Below are 19,121 nucleotides of genomic sequence, written 5' to 3'. Positions count from 1 at the left end.
TAAGAGATGCATTATCTGTTTCAAGTTATGGGTTGAAGTATGGATGAAAATTACAAAACCATACATTATAAATGTATACAAAACGTGGGGGCACCGATTCAAACTCGAGCAAGCCCTCACCTCGAGGTGTGACCGCTAGTTGTCAGATACGCTAATATACAAGGGAAAAGGTAAATGGATGGCAAAATTAAGTGAACCTTCTTTTAATATAAAAAAGAAGAGGACATTCGAAGGAGGAATGCCACAATAAATTATCATATAATTCATCGACAAGTCCTCATTAATGTTCTTACAAGAAAACGAAACAAGATACAGTATACAATGTACCTGCCAGAAGTGTTGCAATAATACTGGTTTTAATAGGCATTTTCCCCTTATCCTTTCTCCATGCAATGGCTTCATAAATTGGCCAAGAATTCACCACGGCAAAACCAGATATGAACATCTGCACGAATAGTCCCTCCAAATTGTTTCCTCTGAAAACTTCAACAAGCCCTTGGGAAAATGAGATTAAATTAATTATGGCTGCCGCTGTTAGGGTCACAAACATGGGTGAATGTACCCCAAACTCGAAGATCCCTTGTCCATATCTTTTACTTTGTTCATGATCAACTACTTTGCTTGTCACATTGAAGCCAAATGCTGAAATTCCCAAGAACTTGAGGAAGAACTCTACGGAACCAAATACGTAACTTGATATTCCCCTTATGATCCAAAATCGCTGATCACTCCACCATCTCTGGATTGATCCGCCAGCTAAGATGAAGTCAAGAAAATCTTGACCGTATGCCCCCAAGAAAAGAAATGCGTACAGGAAAAACCATGGCTCTGACACCTGCATCACGTGTTTTCCCGGTTCTTTTAATAATTAATGTTCAATTTATAGAATAGTTTTATTCCCACTCCAACTTTGTAACAAGTTTTATTCATAAATGCTGTAAATGTTCTAGTTAGTTGTGCTGTTGTTTTTTGAAATATTTTTTTTAAATGTATTAAATATTTTTTTTAATTTTTAACATACAACATTAAAATTATCAAAAAACATTAAAAAAATTAATTTAATTTTTTTCAAACTAAAAACACTTAAGAATATTCAAAATCACGTGTTATATCAAACACCCTCTACATTACCTCTTATTTTCAATATAGTTATAAAATAGGTTTTTTTTAAGTAATCAAAATTTATTGGAATATTATGTTTAATTATTAAAGTTCAAAATTATTTCAAATAAAAAACAAGTGTATAAAATGATTATTTTTTTAAGTAATCAAAATTTATTGGAATATTATGTTTAATTATTAAAGTTCAAAATTATTTCAAATAAAAAACAAGTGTATAAAATGAAGCTTTCAGAATTTTAGTTACTATATTTTATTTTTTAAAATAAATAAGTTATTGGTAGATATATTTGGAAGCACAAAAGGATAAAAGCATTAACAAGAAAAGAAAAGAAATGCAGCATGACAAACAAAAACCTTTTTTTGAAGAAATTAAATTAGGTGATAGGTAATGATTTTAAAAGATAAAATTTAATATTCTAATTATAAAACAAGACTTTCAATTAGCTATATTTCTAGATATAAATATAATACTAGTATTTAACATCATTATTAAAAAAAACGAATTATCAACATTTGTGAAAAATATAATTAATTAGTGGTATTTTGATCTATCAAAATAGTAAAAGTATATTAGAAAGTGATCTTAACAAAATATAGAATAGAAATAACCCAATCATTTTCATTTTCATAATAGAAATATCGTATGATTGAAAGAATTAGGAGATAGTGAATTTATTGTAATGAAATAGAATAATTAACAATATGAAATTAATCGATAAATCATCTAAATTAATGTCTAATTGGCCAAACAATAAGAAATGTTTTCGGAAATAAACTTCACCTCATAATTTATCTCGGATGAACTATATTTTATCCCTTGGGCATTCGATAATTTTCAGTTTTGGCCCGTATAGATTAAAATTCTACGATGATAATTTTATAGTTTAAAAAAAACTCAATGTCACCCCTTGTTAAAAATCTCAATGTGACCCCTTGGAAATTCCAATTTTTATTTTATTTTTTATCTTTCAATCGCATTTTCCTCCCAACCTCATGAATTAGATAGTGTTCCAAAAAAAAACCCTTTGAAAAGAAAAATATTGGACTGACAAAAATTCAAACAATGGATTTGCTTTTAATTTTTTTTCGCTATTTAACAGCAAGGAATCACATTGGAATTTCTGGAAACTTTGAGGGTCATGCTGTAAGATTTTAAACTATCGAGGCTGAATTATAATATTGTGGAATCTTCAGGATTTGGGATATAATTCACCCTATTTAGTTTTGTCAGAAAAAATAGCGTACCTTCGGGAATATATAAACTTTGTTGAGAAGAGCTAGCTGGGGAAGGAAAGCGTATGTGGTGATCGGAATCGACCAGATGGCCCAGAATGCTGACTGTGCATAAGCAAGTCCCATCAAAAGACCTATTGCTTTAACACCAAAGGTTGCTGGGCTGTATTTAGAGAACCCCACCTCGAGAAGTCCAATTGACCATCTCTTTTGTTGATTCAGCGCATCATTCAAGGTGATGGGAACGTCACCCAAGAATGCAGGTCTATCAGGATCGCAAAATATGGACTTCCAACCCTCGCATTGCATCCTGAAACCTGTGTGGTAATCCTCAGACAATGATCCATATCTGAATCCGATCTGCACATTTTAAAACCAGTTATATACCATCGGCATTGAAGATAACATATACAAAGATACCGAATGAAAAGAAGACTTGCTATGCAAATGAAGTTTTTAAACAAGAGCTATATAGATAACTATTTATTCTGTCAGATGAGTCTCGTCCATCCAATTGTCGAGTAATTTCAATAATCGATTTAGTGAGTGTCAGCAAAGCGTGTCCTTTTAAAAATCTTGCTTCGAGGTTAAAATATGGGGGCAAAAAAAGACCAACTCTAAAAGTCTTGAGCATCAACCGATGAAGTTACCTTTGAGCCCCAGTTGCTTCGGCTTTCATAATTGCAAGTTGCTACTTGATGTGCTTTTGCCAGAACTGACTGCGACTGGATAGGCTTGTCCACGATATAGTCCGGGGCTAGTTCAGGAATCTCTGGTGAGGCGAGGCTTGATGGACTTCCGTAGAAAGCTCGTCGTTGAAAGAAACATCCGGTTCCAAGATAATTAGGGCCACTTAATCCATCAAATCCCATGACATTAATTTGATACAAACGTTTGAATTCGGCATTGTAGATGTCACTTTTGTTGATTCCTCGAAATATTTGAGGAAATTGAACGTAAGCTAATTGTGGCCGAGTCTCTGGATCACTCAGATAACACATTGCCCTCAGCGGTGTTTCGGGGTCATTAGAGCATGAGTCACAGTCTAGAGTTAGGATTATCGGCGCATTGGTCATGCAACCTGATACTCTTAGCTACAGCACAAATAAGAAAAACGAGTGTTATTCTATTAAAAGTTCGTAAAGATTAGGTTGGCATTACGCAGCCGATTTAAAGCAGTGTCTCCCAACTTAATTAATAATGTCATGAGTGTACTGGACATGCATACTAACCAAGGCATTAAGGGCACCAGCTTTGAAGTGGTGAGGTGAAGCCTTGTTTTTCTCTCTAGAGACGTAGATGAGATTTGGCATCGAATAACCAGCGATGTCTTTATCCTTGCTAGCATCTAACAAAACCTGTTCATGGCTCAAGAAAATGTGAAGGATACAGGTGAGTAGGTTTGTGAATCGTGACCATCATACGTGGGATCTTCTTTCTTTTTTAAAAAAAAAATAGTATTTTAACTTGAGTATAGTTGCTCAACCATGCTGTCCTGATTGATTCGAGAATCCGATGACCCAAGACTTAATCTTGATGGAATTTGAAATTAAATTAGTTAAGAAGAAGATCTAATCATATCTAATTAAGAAGTTGTTTTAAAAAAAATTTGATTTGGTAGAATTGTTAAGTATTAAAAAAATCAAATTAATATTATTTTTATTTAAAAAAATAAAAAAAAAGATTAACTGAAATCAACTATCGACTGAAGGGCCAATGTGAACTTCAGATGAGATCAGAAGCCATCAAAATCAATAAAGAAAACAAGAACAGGTTCGATAATGATACGTGCGTGTACTAGTTTGTATTAATCGAACCAGCTCTTATGAGCATAATTGATTCTGTTAAAGGGAACCTGAATCACAGCTGGATGGTCTTGTCGTGTGAAGCTATCAGCCCATTTGTTGAAAGCTTCTCGTTCTTGGCCACTAGTGATGTTCTCATCCTCAACTTTTCCCCTCTCAAGAACACGCTCTACCTTCACTTTCATGCTTTCATAGATTATCTGTGACATTATCAAGAAACCAGACGATAAGTTATTTACAGTAATTACATACTTCCTCTACAGCATTTGATTCTGTTTTTGTTATATTCTTATCTTATTTATTACATAAGAATTCTAAATATTTATATCTATCTATTAAATATTTAATAATCATTACATTATTATTTATTATTTGATGTAAAATAAAAAAATAATATGTAAATATATAAAAATATATTAAACAACAAAATTGTAAATATATTGCTAGGGAGAGAATAACAGTTTTTTTTTAAATAATTTATTATTAGTATATTAAAACGATTTAAAATAACTAATTATTTTTGTGTATAAAAAATATTTTTTAAAAAACTATTTTTTATATATTTTAAATTAATTTTTTTTATGATTTTAAATTGACGTGATAAAGTTGAAAATAAATTTTAAAAAATAATAAAAAATATTATTTTAATATATTTAAAAAAAAATATTTTAAAATTTGATCAAAATAATTGAAGAATGACAGTGTTTTTGATTGACCGTCACTCTTTTCAAGGGATGTGATAAGATTGCATAATAATCTCAATTATCGAGGATTAGGATATGATTCATCCAAATAAAGGAAAGAGCAAATATAGAATGTATAGCTAAATTGTCAGTTCATCTCACCGACGACTACGTACCCCCACTTGCACACAGAAAAGTCCAAGATGACACCGCAATTAGCTGTGCCATCGTATTAAGATATAGAAAGATTTTAGCCCCGGGCCACGCATACAGATGGATTATAACTGTGCAAATCAGTATGAATCTTTTACTTTATTCTTTTCTAAAAGTTTCCTTAGACCTAGTTTATATAATGTCCTTAAACTAATTAACGTGCTGAGGAAACCAGTCGGACCGGCGAGCACGCAAACCACAAAATGTGCTTGTCTTCGGCATATGTAAATTAAAAAATGCAACTAGGGGGAGAATAAGAGCCAAGGATTCGAATTAAAATAAAATATAATATATGTATATAAAAAAAGAACAAGCACTATATGGGGACGTGATGGTTGGGAGCTGAGTCTTGTTTCTTCCCATTGGCTGTTTGAATGGTATAGATTTGTCGTTGCCTATTTTCTGTACTTTTTCTCCAAGAGGCTACCTATTGGTGTGTTATTTTAATGATGGTTATGGCGTTTCCCAAAATAAATTATAAATAAATCCGAACCACTATGGATTAATCCACACAAAGAACCTTGACAAAATGATGTAAAATATACTGCAGTTGAAATAGTATTTTTTAAAAATTTAAAAAATAATGTTAAAAATTATTTTTTTTATATCCCCAGATCTCAAAAATAATTTTTTTAAAAATAAAAATATATTATTTTAAAATATTTATAAACAGATTATAACCTGTCACAATCCAGACAAAAATATCAAGTAAATGCAGAAAACATTCATGTTCTTGTCTTCTTTTCATGAATGAAGACTTTTAGTTTTCATTAAAGTATCTTACCTTGATGTTTACAGCCTCAGATGTGCAGGTGTGATTTAATTCAAAATATGCTTCAGGGCTCCTCTCTAGTATATTGTTCTTCTTACAAAATGGTAACCAGTGAGTAGCAAACTTGGAAGCCTCCATGAAAGCAAAAAGAGTCAAGGCTGAGCCTCCATCATCAGATACATAGACTGAAATCTTCTCTGTTGGATAGTCATACGCCATTACAGATAAAGCCGTATTCACTACACTTATCGGTGGCTCCTTGTATGGATCGGCAGTGCATATAAACACGTCCAAGGCAGGAAAATCACTCCTTTCCATTATTTTTTTAAGGTTTTCAGGGAATTGTTTTCGATAGACTGGAAACATTCGAAAAGTCTGTGTGCTGACCCAAAAAAATGCTAGAACAAGATCGGAGATTAACAAAGCGAGGGTTACGGAGAAAGAGACCAGGGTTGTGGAGTAGAAGAGTGTTTTTGCATGGTAAAAGAGTAGAGCTAAAATGGAAAGAGCATAAATGGTTGCAAACACACGGTTGAAAAGTGTTCTGCCCAAGGGCTTAACCGTGTGAAGAGAAGGATGCCCGCCTGTGCTGGTGGCTTGGATGGCGCTGCCTCCTTGCTGACGAGCCCCCATAGTTTTTGTCGGTGCTATATCCTCAGTATGATTGCGAGTCTTTATTTAAAGACTTGTGTGGAGACGGACAGATCAGTAAGGACAGTAAAAAACAATTTCTTTGATTAATGTGTGAAATGACATAAAAAGAATAAACTAAAACGAAAGGAGGTAGGGAACACTTGTTCTAGCACAAGGAACATTACACCGTGAATTTTAGCAGTAAAATTATTATTTTGACCCTCGTTCAAATAGCAATTGGTTTTGCGGTGATAGAATCCTTTGTTTTACATCAATAGTAAAAATACTAAAAAGGATAGCAGTTCCTCTTCTGTTTTTGAATTTAAAAATACATTGAATTAAATTTTTTATTTTTATTTCTTACTTTTCAGAAATACATCCTAGGGAGGGAATGTTGCTGTAGATCGGCAAATAAAGTAAAACCGTCACTTCCTTTACAACATGAATCAAATGCCCTCATATTCTTACCTGCAGATGAAAGAAGATGCTGCATAGAATGCACCTGCCAGAAGTGTTGCCATAATGGTGGTTTTGACAGGCATTTTCCCATTGTCATTTCTCAAAGCTATGGCTTCGTAAATTGGCCAAGAATTCACCACAGCAAAACCAGATATGAACATCTGCACGAATAGTCCCTCCAAATTGTTTCCTCTGAAAACTTCAACAAGCCCTTGGGAAAATGAGATTAAATTAATTATGGCCGCCAATGTTAGGGAGACAAACATGGGTGAATGTACCCCAAACTCAAAGATCCCTTGTTCGTATCTTTTACTTTGTTCAGCATCAACTGCTTTGCTTGTGACGGTAAAGCCAAATGCTGAAATTCCCAAGAACTTGAGGAAGAACTCTATGGAACCAAAGAAGTAACTTGTTATTCCCCTTATGATCCAAAACCGCTGATCACTCCACCATCTCTGGATTGTTCCTCCCGCTAAGATAAAGTCAAGACAATCTTGACCATAGGCCCCCAAGAAAAGAAACGCATACAAGAAAAACCATGGCTCTGAGACCTACAACACATTTTTTCCAGTTTTTATTTTAATAATCTTAAAAATAAATATTTTTAATTCTAAATAAAACAGATTTCGATATCAGATATTCAACTCTTGTGATTTCTTCCGTGATGGAAATATTGTATAATTGACATAATTAGAAGATTATATGTTTATGATAATTAACAAGTACAATTAACAGTTCGTCTATAAATTCACAAACAAGCGTTCAGAACATCTCCATTCAGTATTGAATTTTATAGCCCTTGAATATCTCATTGGATTGGGCTGAAGCATCTCTAGCAGACCAGCTCTACATGATTTCCAGGAAATTTCCTTCATAATTTATTTTGGACAAACTATATTTTAGCCCCTTAATTATATTCAGTAATTTTCCATTCCGGCCCTATCAATTAAGAATTCATAAACTTATAGTTTTCCAGAATTGCAATGTGATCCCTAGCCCTCAAATAGCTAAGCAACTGTTGGAATACTCACTTCTCCAACTTTCTCGTTCTTGCTTTCTTATTTTTCTCTCGCTTTTTCCTCCAAGAAAACTCAATACACATAAATATAGTGTTCCGTAAAACTCTTACAACTTTTATCAGTATTTAACGGCAACGAATCAAATTGGAAGTTTTTGAAGGTTAACGATGAAATATATTAAACTATTGATGTTGAAGCAGAATATTATGGAATATGCAGGGATTGGAACATAATTTACTCTATTATATTATTGTCATGTAAAATAAATCAAAATAAATAATAAAACTTAATTCTTAATTATTCAAATGTTGATTAAATCCTGGGGAGGTTGTCTCAATATGATCATATTGACTTGACGGATCTAAAAACAACCCGTGCAACTCGTAAGAATGTAATTTGACTAAAAAAATCAAGAAGATATCATTTTTAAATATTGAAATAATAATATATTGGATCGATGTGGATCAACTTAAATTAATCTATCAAATTCACGACCTAGATCACAAGACCATGATAACCTATATAAAACAAATCTAAATAAATTATGAAACTCAATTATCAATCAACTAAATATTGAATGATGAAATTGAAGAAAAAAATCAATTAAAAAAAAGATAAGAAACATCATGAGTTAACCCAAGTTAACTTGTCAAATCCATGACATGAGTTAACTTGCTAGACTAGCGACTCGGTTATTGAGACTATGATAACCCCATATAAAACAAATAAAAAAATCATGAAGCACAATTCTCAATCAATTAATTGTTGAAGAATGAAATTGAAAAAAAAAATCAATTTAAAAAAGAACACAATAAGATGACTCCGGTCAACTCAGGTTAACCTGTAAAACCCTTGATCTGGATCATGAGACTAGGATAACTTGATAGAAAATAAACTAAAACAAATCATGAATTCTAATTCCTAATCAACCGGATAAAAAATTAAAAAAAAAACATCAATTTTTTAAAAAAATACATGAATCAACCACATAAAAAAATCACAACAAATCATAAAATTCAATTTTTAATAAAAAAAAATTTAAAAAAATAAAATAAAAAATAAAAATCTTATAAAAAATGAATAGTATTATAGGAAGTCACAAGCAGTAAAATCGTCACCTCTTTTATATTTGTTTTGATTATCAATTAACGTTAATTTTTAATTTATGCTCTTGTTAGGAAAGCATAGCATACCTTTGGGAAAATATAAACTTTGTTGAGAAGTGCTAGCTGGGGAAGGAAAGCGTATGCGGTGATCGGAATTGACCACAGTGGCCAAAATGCTACCTGTGCATAAGCAAGTCCCATCGAAGGACCCATCGTCCTAACACCGTAAGTTGCTGGGCTATATTTAGAGAACCCCACCTCAAGAAGTCCGACTGACCATCTCTTTTGTTGATCAAGCGCACCAATCAAGCTGTTAGGAACATCACCGAAGAATGCAGGCCTATCAGGATTACAAAATGCGGACTTCCACCCCTCGCAATGCATCCTGAAACCTGTGTAGTAATCCTCAACCAATGATCCATATCTGAATCCGATCTGCATATTTTACAACCAGTTATAGGCGAAGTTACCATATGGAAAACTCGGAAATTACTATATTTTTTGCTATCCAATTGTCTGATGCGACGAATTCTAGTACTATCACCTGTTGCGGGCAATTGATCAAATTAGCAAATGTATCTTATAATTTTTTGAAAATTAGTTATATGCAGGACTGTTCCAATTGCCAAATGACTCTGCTAAAATCAGTACTCGCGTATCAAATGAGTCTCCTTCATCCAATAATTTAAGGATTACACTTCAAATTTTTATTAGCAACCCATATTTTGAACAGTAAGTAATCGATTACTTACCTTAGAGCCCCAGTCGGTTTGATTTTCATAATTGCAATTTGCTACTCGATGTGCCAATGACAAAATAGATTGGGATTGGATAGGCTTGTCTACAACATAATCCGGGGCTAGTTCAGGAATCTCTGGTAATATTAGGCTTGATGGACTTCCGAAAAAAGATCGTCGTCGAAAGAAACCTCCGGTTCCGACATGATTAGGGCCGCTTAATCCATCAAAACCCAACATATTGATTTGAAACAAACGTTTGTATTCAGCATTATAGATATCACTTTTGTTGATTCCTTGGAACAGTTGAGGAAATTGAACATACGCAAAGTCAGTCGGAATCGCTGGATCGCATAGATAACACAGTACCCGTAGAGGTGTTTGAGGATCATTCGAGCGGAAGTCACAATCTAGAGATAAAACCATGGGTGCATTGGTCATGCTACCTGATACTCGCAGCTACAACGCAAACAAGAGAAATGTGTATTAATCTACTAATTAAGAACTAGCAAGGTGAATTGACATGTACTGCTAACATGAAATTGTACAGCGATGTATTTCCAAGCAATGGTGGTGTCCCAACTTTAAAATGCTGTGGTTGTGGAGAGGTATGTGTACCAAGGCATTAAGGGCGCCGGCTTTAAAGTGGTGAGGTGAAGCTTTGCTTTTTCCTCTAGAGATATAGATGAGGTTTGGCATCAAACAACCATCGATGTCTTTGTCCTTGCTAGCATCTAACAAAACCTGCCCATTGTTCAAAGAAATGTGTTAGGATACAATAAATAGGCTGGTGAATTTCTGTACTCTTATAAACCATCGACGGTGAGGCTTGTTTCTTGAAAATGTGCAGGGTGGGCCGTTGATGGTTGACATGACCCGGCACAAACAGTATTAAACCTTCGGAAAACAAATTAAGACGGTGGTTAAAAAGAAAAAGGGTCTGATAATAATTGTATGAATCCAAACCTGAATCACTGCGGGATGATCTTGTCGGGTGAATTTATTACTCCATTTATTGAAAGCTTCTCGTTCATGGTCACTAGTGATGTACTGATCACCAACCGTACCTCTCTCAAGAACATGCCCTACTTTGACTTTCATGCTTTCATACATCATCTATCACATAATCAAGAAACAATATCTTTATTGATACCCGCTACTTGTATAATTAATGAGATAATCTCTTCTCTAATTACAGCATTCGAATTAATAAAGGATTTTATAAATATGCAGAAGTGGAGCACATGGTCTCGGAAGAAAATGTCTATTTCATACTCCCTCTTTCAGAATCAATACAATAAGTGGTCAATCCAGCAACTCTTCTTTATCCCTTATTATTTTTTTTTTTGTTACAGTTGATTATTCTTCTGTTGTTTTTTTTTTTTTAATCTTTTTACATGTATTTCAGGATGGCTGGCTAGCTAGCTATCCACAAATAAATACTTAGAGAATATTTGATATTATAATAATAATTATTTTTAAAATAATTTTTATTTAAAAATATATTAAAATAATATTTTTTAAATTTTTTTTTAATATCAACATATTGAAACGTTTTAAAAACACCAAAAGAAAAATTAATTTGAAACAAAAAAAATCAATTTTTTTAAAAGTGTTTTTTACTTAAAAATACATTAAAATAATTATTTTTATTTTTAAAAATTTATTTTTGATATTAGTATATCAAAATATTTTAAAATTAAAAAAATTAATTTAAAACAAAAAAATTAATTTTTTAAAAAATATTTTTAAAACATGAAAAAAAAACTTGCAAGCAATCGTTTTGTAAGCATGCCTCCATAATCAGAAAGGTGCCTCAACCCGAATTTACGAAGCCAAGGTCTAGAATTAGTGGTTGGAGGTCTAAATGCTAGTTAAGTTACTGGCTTGGCTATTTTATTCATCTTTTCTAAAAGTTCCTTAATTTTGATATAAAAAAAATCTCAAGTATATATATCAAGAGAACATCATCAATGTTACAGTATCTTACCTTAATCTTCTCAGACTCAGAGGTGCAAGGATGATTAGATTCAAAAAGTGCTTCAGGGTTCCTCTCTAGTATGTTGTTCTTCTTACAAAATGGTAACCAGTGGGTAGCAAACTTAGCAGCCTCCATGAAAGCAAAGAGAGTCAAGGCTGAGCCTCCATCATCAGATATGTAAACTGATATCTTCTCTGTTGGATAGTCATATGCCATTACTGATAAAGCCGTATTCACTACACCTATTGGTGGCTCTTTGTATGGATCCGCAGTGCATACAAACACATCGAAAGCTGGAAAATCACTTCTTTTCAGGACTTTTTCAACGTTTTCAGGGAATTGCTTACGATAGACTGGACACATGCGAAAGGTCTGCGTGTTCACCCACATGAATGCAAGAACAAGGTCGGAGAATAAAAGGGCAAGGGTTGTAGAGAATGAGACTAGGTTAGTTGAGTAGATGAGCGTTTTAGCATGATAATAGAGCAGAGTTAAAATGGCAAGAGCATAAATTGCGGCGAACACACGGTTGAAGATTGTTCTCCGCAAGGGCTTAACAGTGTGAAGAGGAGGAGCAACATTGGTGGTGGCTTGTCCTTTTAGACGACCCTCCATGTTTTTTGGTGGTGCTAGCTATATCCCAAGATGATGGTGGTTATAAAGGTCTTTATATATAGGCCTCAGTGAAGAACTGATCAAGATGGGCAGGTGATGACAGACACGTTAATCTATTTTTCTTGTACCTTAGGAGGAAATTACTTCTGTAGTGATATACTGGCGCTGGAGTGTATAAGCTAAAAAAAATAAAAATACCGCAGAACTCCTATTGTATATTAACTGGGTGATTAAATTATAGAACGACAAATACAAGCAGTAGAGAAATGAGTGGTCATGAGAGATATGAACAGCTGATATGATAATTGTGTGCACGGAAACATGGTTTCAATAAAATTCACTGCGTCGTCGATGTGTATATGTGATTTAAGAAATTAAATAGTAATAATATAGAGAGAGCGTGCAGCACTGTACATATATTGTAACTTGAAGAGTTTTTTTTTTTTTTTTTTGAATTTAGCAAGTAAAAAAAATAAAAAAACAAATATATTCCAGAAAATATTTAGAAAAATAGTTGCAACTCGCAAGCCTCTTAAATTATTCAGTGGTCTAAAGCTGGAAAATCACTTCTTTTCATGACTTTTCAACATTTTCAGGGAATTGCTTACGATAGACTGGACACATGCGAAAAGTCTGTGTGTGGATCCACATGAAAGTAAGGACAAAGTCGGAGAGTGACAAGGCGAGGTTTATGGAGCAGGAGACTAAGGTTGTGGAGCACAGCAGTGTTTTTACATGGTGATATTTAGTATAGGTTTTAAAATATAATTTATATTATTTTTAAATATATTTTATAAATAAAAGTTTTTTAAGTTTAAAATTTATATAGGTCTATAATATTTTATATTTAATTTTATTAAATAAATAGAGATGATAAGATTCGAACTCGTGATCTATTGATCATTAAAGCTATAATACAATATCAAAAAACCATCTAAATTTAAAAACTTAAGATATAATTTATATTATTTTTAAAAATTATTATCATACATATATATTACTTATCAAATAAGACAATCATCTAAAAAACTCCACTCATTCTAGTAGATTTGGATTTGTATCAATTGGATATTCCGGTCAAATTATCATCCATGACTCCTACCTTTATAGTTACAATTTTTCAATAGTATCCTTCTGTCAAAGAACCATCTCAACCTAAAAGCTTAAGCTCTTAGATGAGGTCCCAGGATATGATTTATATTATTCTCTAACACACCCCCTCAAGTGAAAGCTTTTTGGGCTTGAAACTTGCACAAGCTTACTTTACCTTATGCTTAATTTTTATCAAATAAATAGGGATGGTGAGATTCGAACTAGTGACCGCTTGGTCATCAAAACTCTGATATCATATTAAAGAACTATCTCAATCTAAAAGCTTAAACTCTTAAATGAAGTCTCATGATATAATTTATATTATTTTCTAACACCTTCTAATTTCTAATAGTTTCAGTGTTATCCTTAACCAAAGCTGGTTTTTATTTGTTCTTTTGTAAGATATTAAGTATGTAAGCAGTTTGAGAGGGAAAATGAATACCACAACTGGTTGTTTCACATGAAATAGGTTCATGTAATAATTTTTTAAACAAGAGCTATATAGATAGCTATTTATTCTGTCAAATGAGTCTCGTCCGTCCGTCCGTCCATTTGTTTAGTAATTTCAATAATTGATTTCAATGCGTGTCCTTTTAAAAATCTTTTTGAGGTCAAAATAGGGGGGCATAAAAAGACTAAGTCTAAAAGTCTTGAGCATCAATCGATGAGTTACCTTTGAGCCCCAGTTGCTTCGGCTTTCATAATTGCAACTTGCTACTTGATGTGCTAGTGCCAGAACTGACTGCGATTGGGCAGGCTTGTCCACGATATGATAGTCTGGGGCTAGTTCAGGAATCTCTGGTGATGCGAGGCTTGATGGACTTGCGTATAAAGCTCGTCGTCGAAAGAAACTTCCAGTTCCAAGATAATTAGGCCACTCAATCCATCAAATCCCATAACAATAACTTGATACAAACGTTTGAATTCGGCATTGTAGATGTCACTTTTGTTGATTCCTCGAAATATTTGAGGAAATTGAACATACGCTAATTGTGGCCGAGTTGTTGGATCACTTAGATAACACATTGCCCTCAGCGGTGTTTCGCGGTCATTAGAACATGAGTCACTAGAGTAAATTTGAAAATTATAATTATTTTATTTAAATATGCAAGTTGGACATAATACATATTAAAGTTTACATATTTAAATATACATAGTCAAGGCGTGTATTTCTTATAAGAATCTGGGATAGTCGGGGTTTTACTCGCTCACCTGAGCCCATAAAATACGTTTTCTAGGGGTGGAGTTTTCTCGATCGAATTAAAAAAAAAATTATCATGTCTCTTTTGAATTCGTATTATTTTTATCTCTTATGTCTTAGTACAATAATTAAATATTACCTAAGTGGTTCATTGAGTTTTTTTTCATAATTGTTTGAGAATTGCCTTGTAGAGAAATAAAAACAAGGTTCGTTGACCATAATACGTAATACTCCATTTTATTTGTTCAATAAGAGTTTGTTGATTGTGTATAAAATATATTTTATTTTACATGTAAAATATTTTACATCAAACAAATTTTACAATATTTATTAAATAATGATGTGAAAATACATGATTATAAAATGTTGATGATTTTTTATAGTGATCGGATAACAATGATTATGATAGTGGAGGAGATAATAATGACAATAGTAATAATAAATATGGTAATAAAAATGCAGATAAAGAAGAGGTTGTTATGGTTATAGTATGATGGTGAATGTTGACAACGGCAACAATTGTGATGGGAAGGTGGTGATTGTAGTTAGTGGAGTGGTGGTGGTAAAAATAGTTAATTTTTATTATGGGTTGGTTATTATTCGTAAAGTTTTTAAACTTTAAAAGTTAAAAATACTTTTTAATAAATAAACTAAGTTTATAAAGCGTTCGGAAAATATTTTACATTGATTAATTTTTTTTATATAAAACATTTTATACAAAACGTATGTTGTGGAATATGTGTGCTCTCTTCTTCTAAGATCCTTGACATGGAGGCTATGTTAATAACAATATCTCATATTAGCTACGAGCCAAGGGATTAGGAAGCTTATATTAGCTACGAGCCAAGGGATTAGGAGCCAAAATAAAACTCATCACGAGACTATGAGTAAGAACATTAGATAATTTCTATTGAGAGACGAACTAATACAATTAAAAGTTTGGATAATTTAATAATGTGGTGTAGCTTAATTAGTTAAATTTTAGATTTGTTTTCTAGAGATCAGCAGTTCGAGTTCTACAAATCTCAGGGTCACTAGAGACTTATATGGTCGTTAACTTCAGGGTATATAAAATTAATCAAAATACACGCAAGTTAATCCAGATATTCATATTATTATTAATAATAATAATAAAAAAAAAAAAAACCTCCATAATTTACTATAGTATACAATCAGATATTTTTGAATGTCAGGAAATGATATTTTAGCTGAAAAGAAATCTCTACGAGAGTCACTAGAGAATTAAGGGGAAGGACAAAACCACAAGTCCAATCATTCTTTTTGTTTTTTTTTTTTTTTTTTTGAAGGAGCCACAATCACAACTAACAATTAGCCCACTCTAAATTTTAATGCAGTCTTCTCCATTACTGGGACCACTTGAATTATTGGGATTTGGCAGTGATATTTTTCCAACAAATTAATCATGACAACTATTGCCCTTGCAGTCGAGGCACGTGATTGATGCATGTTATCTTCTAATTATTTAGTAATGATAGACCACCCCTATTATTAATAAAATATATAGCACGTCGGAAAAAATATTCTACCATTAGAGACGTTACGTAGATTATAATAGTATATTGAAGATTTTTCTAAACATCAAATCAATGAAGGCTAGGCTTAGGGGTAATATGGTTTTCTTATGTGATTTATTTCTTCTTCTTTTTTCTTTTTTTTTAATGGAGTTACAAAGACTTCTTCTTTTTTAAAAAAAAAACAATGAAATATTCTCACTACACTTAAAATTACTAATTTGCTCTTACAATCAAATTTAATTCAAGCTTGCTTTGGTGATTTTTTGGATTTTTATGTTGGCTTTTCTATTATAAATAGATTTTTATGTTGGAATCCCGCTTGATATAAAGAATCTTACATAAAAAGTTCTTGATAGCCTCGGAGATGATTACAATGAACTGGTTTCGGCAATTCAAGTCTAAGATTCACCAATTATCTTTGAAGAACTTCATAAAAAAATCCTCACCTTTAAAGCATTTTTAAAAACATCAATGCCTGAATCATTTCCCTTCCTAACGACTGCGAATCCACTCAGTCGCAACACACAAAGCTGGCGCTCTCACTCAGGCTCTAGCAACAACAACTCATGGCGTCCATTTAGCCACAATGTCAATCATTATTCGACACCACCAGTTGGTAGACCACCTTTTCCTTCTAGTAATCATTCTTCTCGTCAATACCTGAGATACTGCTAAATCTGCATAATTCAAGGTCACAATACCAAAAGGTGTCCCTCCTTCCAACTATGTTTTATTTCCTTGCCTAACACCAACTCCACTCCTCCACCAAATCATCCTATTTCACCCTGGCAACCTCTTTTTTTTTTTTTTCCTCACACCTCCCTTTCATTCTTTCTAACACCAACCTCTCTTTTTCCCATCATCTTTCTCCTTTTATTTCTTATTCTTCACATCTCCCAATCAATCAACATTGTTTTACAATTTCTTTCTCTTCAAAATTTTTCACTATTAATTTTTGTCTTTTGAATTTTTTTTATTTACTCATTCTTTCTAACAGTAATCTCTTTTTTATATATTTTTTATTTCTCTTATTTCATGCATTCTCTCTTTATAGTTTTTTAAATTATTTTTATGTTAATATATAAATATCATGGTTGATTATTTTATTAATGTTGTTGTCAACTTTGTTTTTAATGTTGTTGTCAACTTTGTTTTTTCTATGAAAAATTGTCAAGTTAATTTCCGATAGAATTCTTTAATATTTTCGACGAGATATTATATTACAAATCATAGATTTTCTAGTAGTGTCACGTGAAATGCTTATATCATCAGGTGGAGGTTATTGTATTTTATGTTTATTAACCTAATTTATAAATGATATGATAAATAATTTTTGTGACGTGGTCCAAGTACCGGTGCTAAAAGAATTTGATCTTGCTTATACGTTGCCGTGATACTAGGAATTTTGATGATATTATAAATGGTTTGTTTATTTTATTTTATTTTTAAGATATTCTCAAGTACAGATTTAATTAGCTAGTGGAGAGAGGTTAATTAGACATGTATCTCAAAGGAGTAGAGCATGTGACTACAAACTACAGTGTCTGCTAACATTATTTTAATTAATATATAAATTAATATGAAAATATCTCATATTTTGAATTTGAAAACGAAAGTGTGTTTTCTACTGTAATAGTGACATTGCATTTTTTTCTCTTTTTTTATAAACTTTGAATTAAAATGGACTCTTAGGTAGAGTTAGACAATACATATATATATATGAAAATAAAGATCTTTAAATAAATATATCTTTTAAAGTAGATGATAAAATTGTGTAAATTAGGTATCTTTGAGCTCTTTATGATGAGAGCTTTTATTTGATGGTAATCTTATTTGGTAATTTAGTTGGTTATAGATAATGAAAGAGAAAATTATATTAAGACTCACAAAAAATAATAAAAATATTTTCATTTAGGCTTAAAAATATTTTTTATTTTCTCTCGTATTTCTTTATTTTGTCTATATATATATATATATATATATATATAAGTATTTGTAGTTATTTTTTAAACGCTCTAAAATTTCTCCTTTCCGATTTTATTACAAGGGTTTCCATCTCGGTTATGATGTGACGGTGACCATACCTTAACATGCATTTGGGAGCATTGTGCACAATGAATGGTTTTAGTTTTCAGCCCTCAGCCATAATTGGCCCCTCGAAGATTGAACATGCATCTGCTGGCCACTAGTTTGTCGACACTTCCTGCAGTCGAACGGTGATGGTGACACGAGGTGATCACATCTTTCCCACGGGCCATGTCTCTCGATCTCATAAATGTTACCATTACGTTTTTTGTGGAACAATGGTGGTGAGTGGTGACACGATGATCATGTCTTTCTCATGGGCCATGGCTCTCGATCTCATAAATGTCCTGATTTGCCATTACGTTTTTTAGGGATAATATTCAAACAAAAAAGATTAAATAGACAGGTAAGGAGAATGTTCAAGAGGGATATTCATCTCTGTTCTAAACTCAACACATATCTTTCAAGATACTCGACCTTAACCTATTTTTTCCCCATGTATGTTGATCCTGTTTAGCTGATATTGACTCCAAAGTGCTGTAGAAAAACATTATAGGACTTGCTCCAATTCAAAGCCCTGTTCAGGAGAAATGGGGGTAATCAATCTGCAACCAATCCAAGTTTAGAAAGAGAGAGTCTAGGGGTTGAAAAGCTTCCTGTATTGTCATCTTCGTTAACAAAACAACCAAAAAATTTGGTGTTTTCCCTCTAGCTATCCTCGTATAGCATTATTCACTAAATTAGAATAATGTTTTTTTTTCTTTTTCATCGATTTAATCATTTAATATTATGTTTATTTAGAATCAATCTTCTTAATTCATTACTTTTAGATCTTTGTGGGACTATTATAGTCTTAAAAAAAAATCTTGCAATTGAGATCGAGGGAATAT

The 19,121-nt window shown here is 32.4% G+C and overlaps 2 protein-coding genes across 2 annotated transcripts; both read right to left on the bottom strand.

The window, feature by feature from the left end:
- Window positions 1-187: 187 nt before the first annotated feature.
- On the bottom strand, window positions 188-6,570 carry LOC18097057 (cellulose synthase-like protein G3). Its single transcript, XM_006385740.3, has 6 exons — window positions 5,841-6,570; window positions 4,211-4,360; window positions 3,588-3,713; window positions 3,006-3,449; window positions 2,368-2,715; window positions 188-835 (listed from the first exon to the last, which is right to left on the bottom strand). The coding sequence occupies exons 1-6, from the start codon at window positions 6,459-6,461 to the stop codon at window positions 290-292; spliced, it is 2,235 nt and encodes a 744-aa protein (XP_006385802.2). The 5' UTR covers window positions 6,462-6,570; the 3' UTR covers window positions 188-289.
- Window positions 6,571-6,794: 224 nt separating this feature from the next.
- On the bottom strand, window positions 6,795-12,495 carry LOC7497862 (cellulose synthase-like protein G3). The gene is made up of 6 exons (XM_002303628.4): window positions 11,773-12,495; window positions 10,749-10,898; window positions 10,401-10,526; window positions 9,798-10,241; window positions 9,133-9,480; window positions 6,795-7,471 (listed from the first exon to the last, which is right to left on the bottom strand). The coding sequence occupies exons 1-6, from the start codon at window positions 12,376-12,378 to the stop codon at window positions 6,926-6,928; spliced, it is 2,220 nt and encodes a 739-aa protein (XP_002303664.2). The 5' UTR covers window positions 12,379-12,495; the 3' UTR covers window positions 6,795-6,925.
- Between the last annotated feature and the right edge of the window lie 6,626 nt (window positions 12,496-19,121).

Source organism: Populus trichocarpa, chromosome 3, assembly GCF_000002775.5.
Source record: "Populus trichocarpa isolate Nisqually-1 chromosome 3, P.trichocarpa_v4.1, whole genome shotgun sequence".
NCBI classification, from domain to species: Eukaryota; Viridiplantae; Streptophyta; class Magnoliopsida; order Malpighiales; family Salicaceae; genus Populus; species Populus trichocarpa.
The sequence above is the reverse complement of the archived record's forward strand: the minus strand, read 5'-3'. Positions and strand labels throughout refer to the sequence as shown.

Bases quoted from the DNA above. Each gene is read 5' to 3' on its own strand.
- LOC18097057 (XM_006385740.3), bottom strand. From the start codon at position 6,461: ATGGGGGCTCGTCAGCAAGGAGGCAGCGCCATCCAAGCCACCAGCACA. The intron at 3,450-3,587 runs GTTAGTATGCAT...TTTGTGCTGTAG, and splicing joins CTGGTGCCCTTAATGCCTTG to CTAAGAGTATCAGGTTGCAT. The intron at 836-2,367 runs GTACGCTATTTT...CACGTGATGCAG, and splicing joins AAGTTTATATATTCCCGAAG to GTGTCAGAGCCATGGTTTTT.
- LOC7497862 (XM_002303628.4), bottom strand. From the start codon at position 12,378: ATGGAGGGTCGTCTAAAAGGACAAGCCACCACCAATGTTGCTCCTCCT. The intron at 10,242-10,400 runs GTACACATACCT...TTTGCGTTGTAG, and splicing joins CCGGCGCCCTTAATGCCTTG to CTGCGAGTATCAGGTAGCAT. The intron at 7,472-9,132 runs GTATGCTATGCT...AATGTGTTGTAG, and splicing joins AAGTTTATATTTTCCCAAAG to GTCTCAGAGCCATGGTTTTT.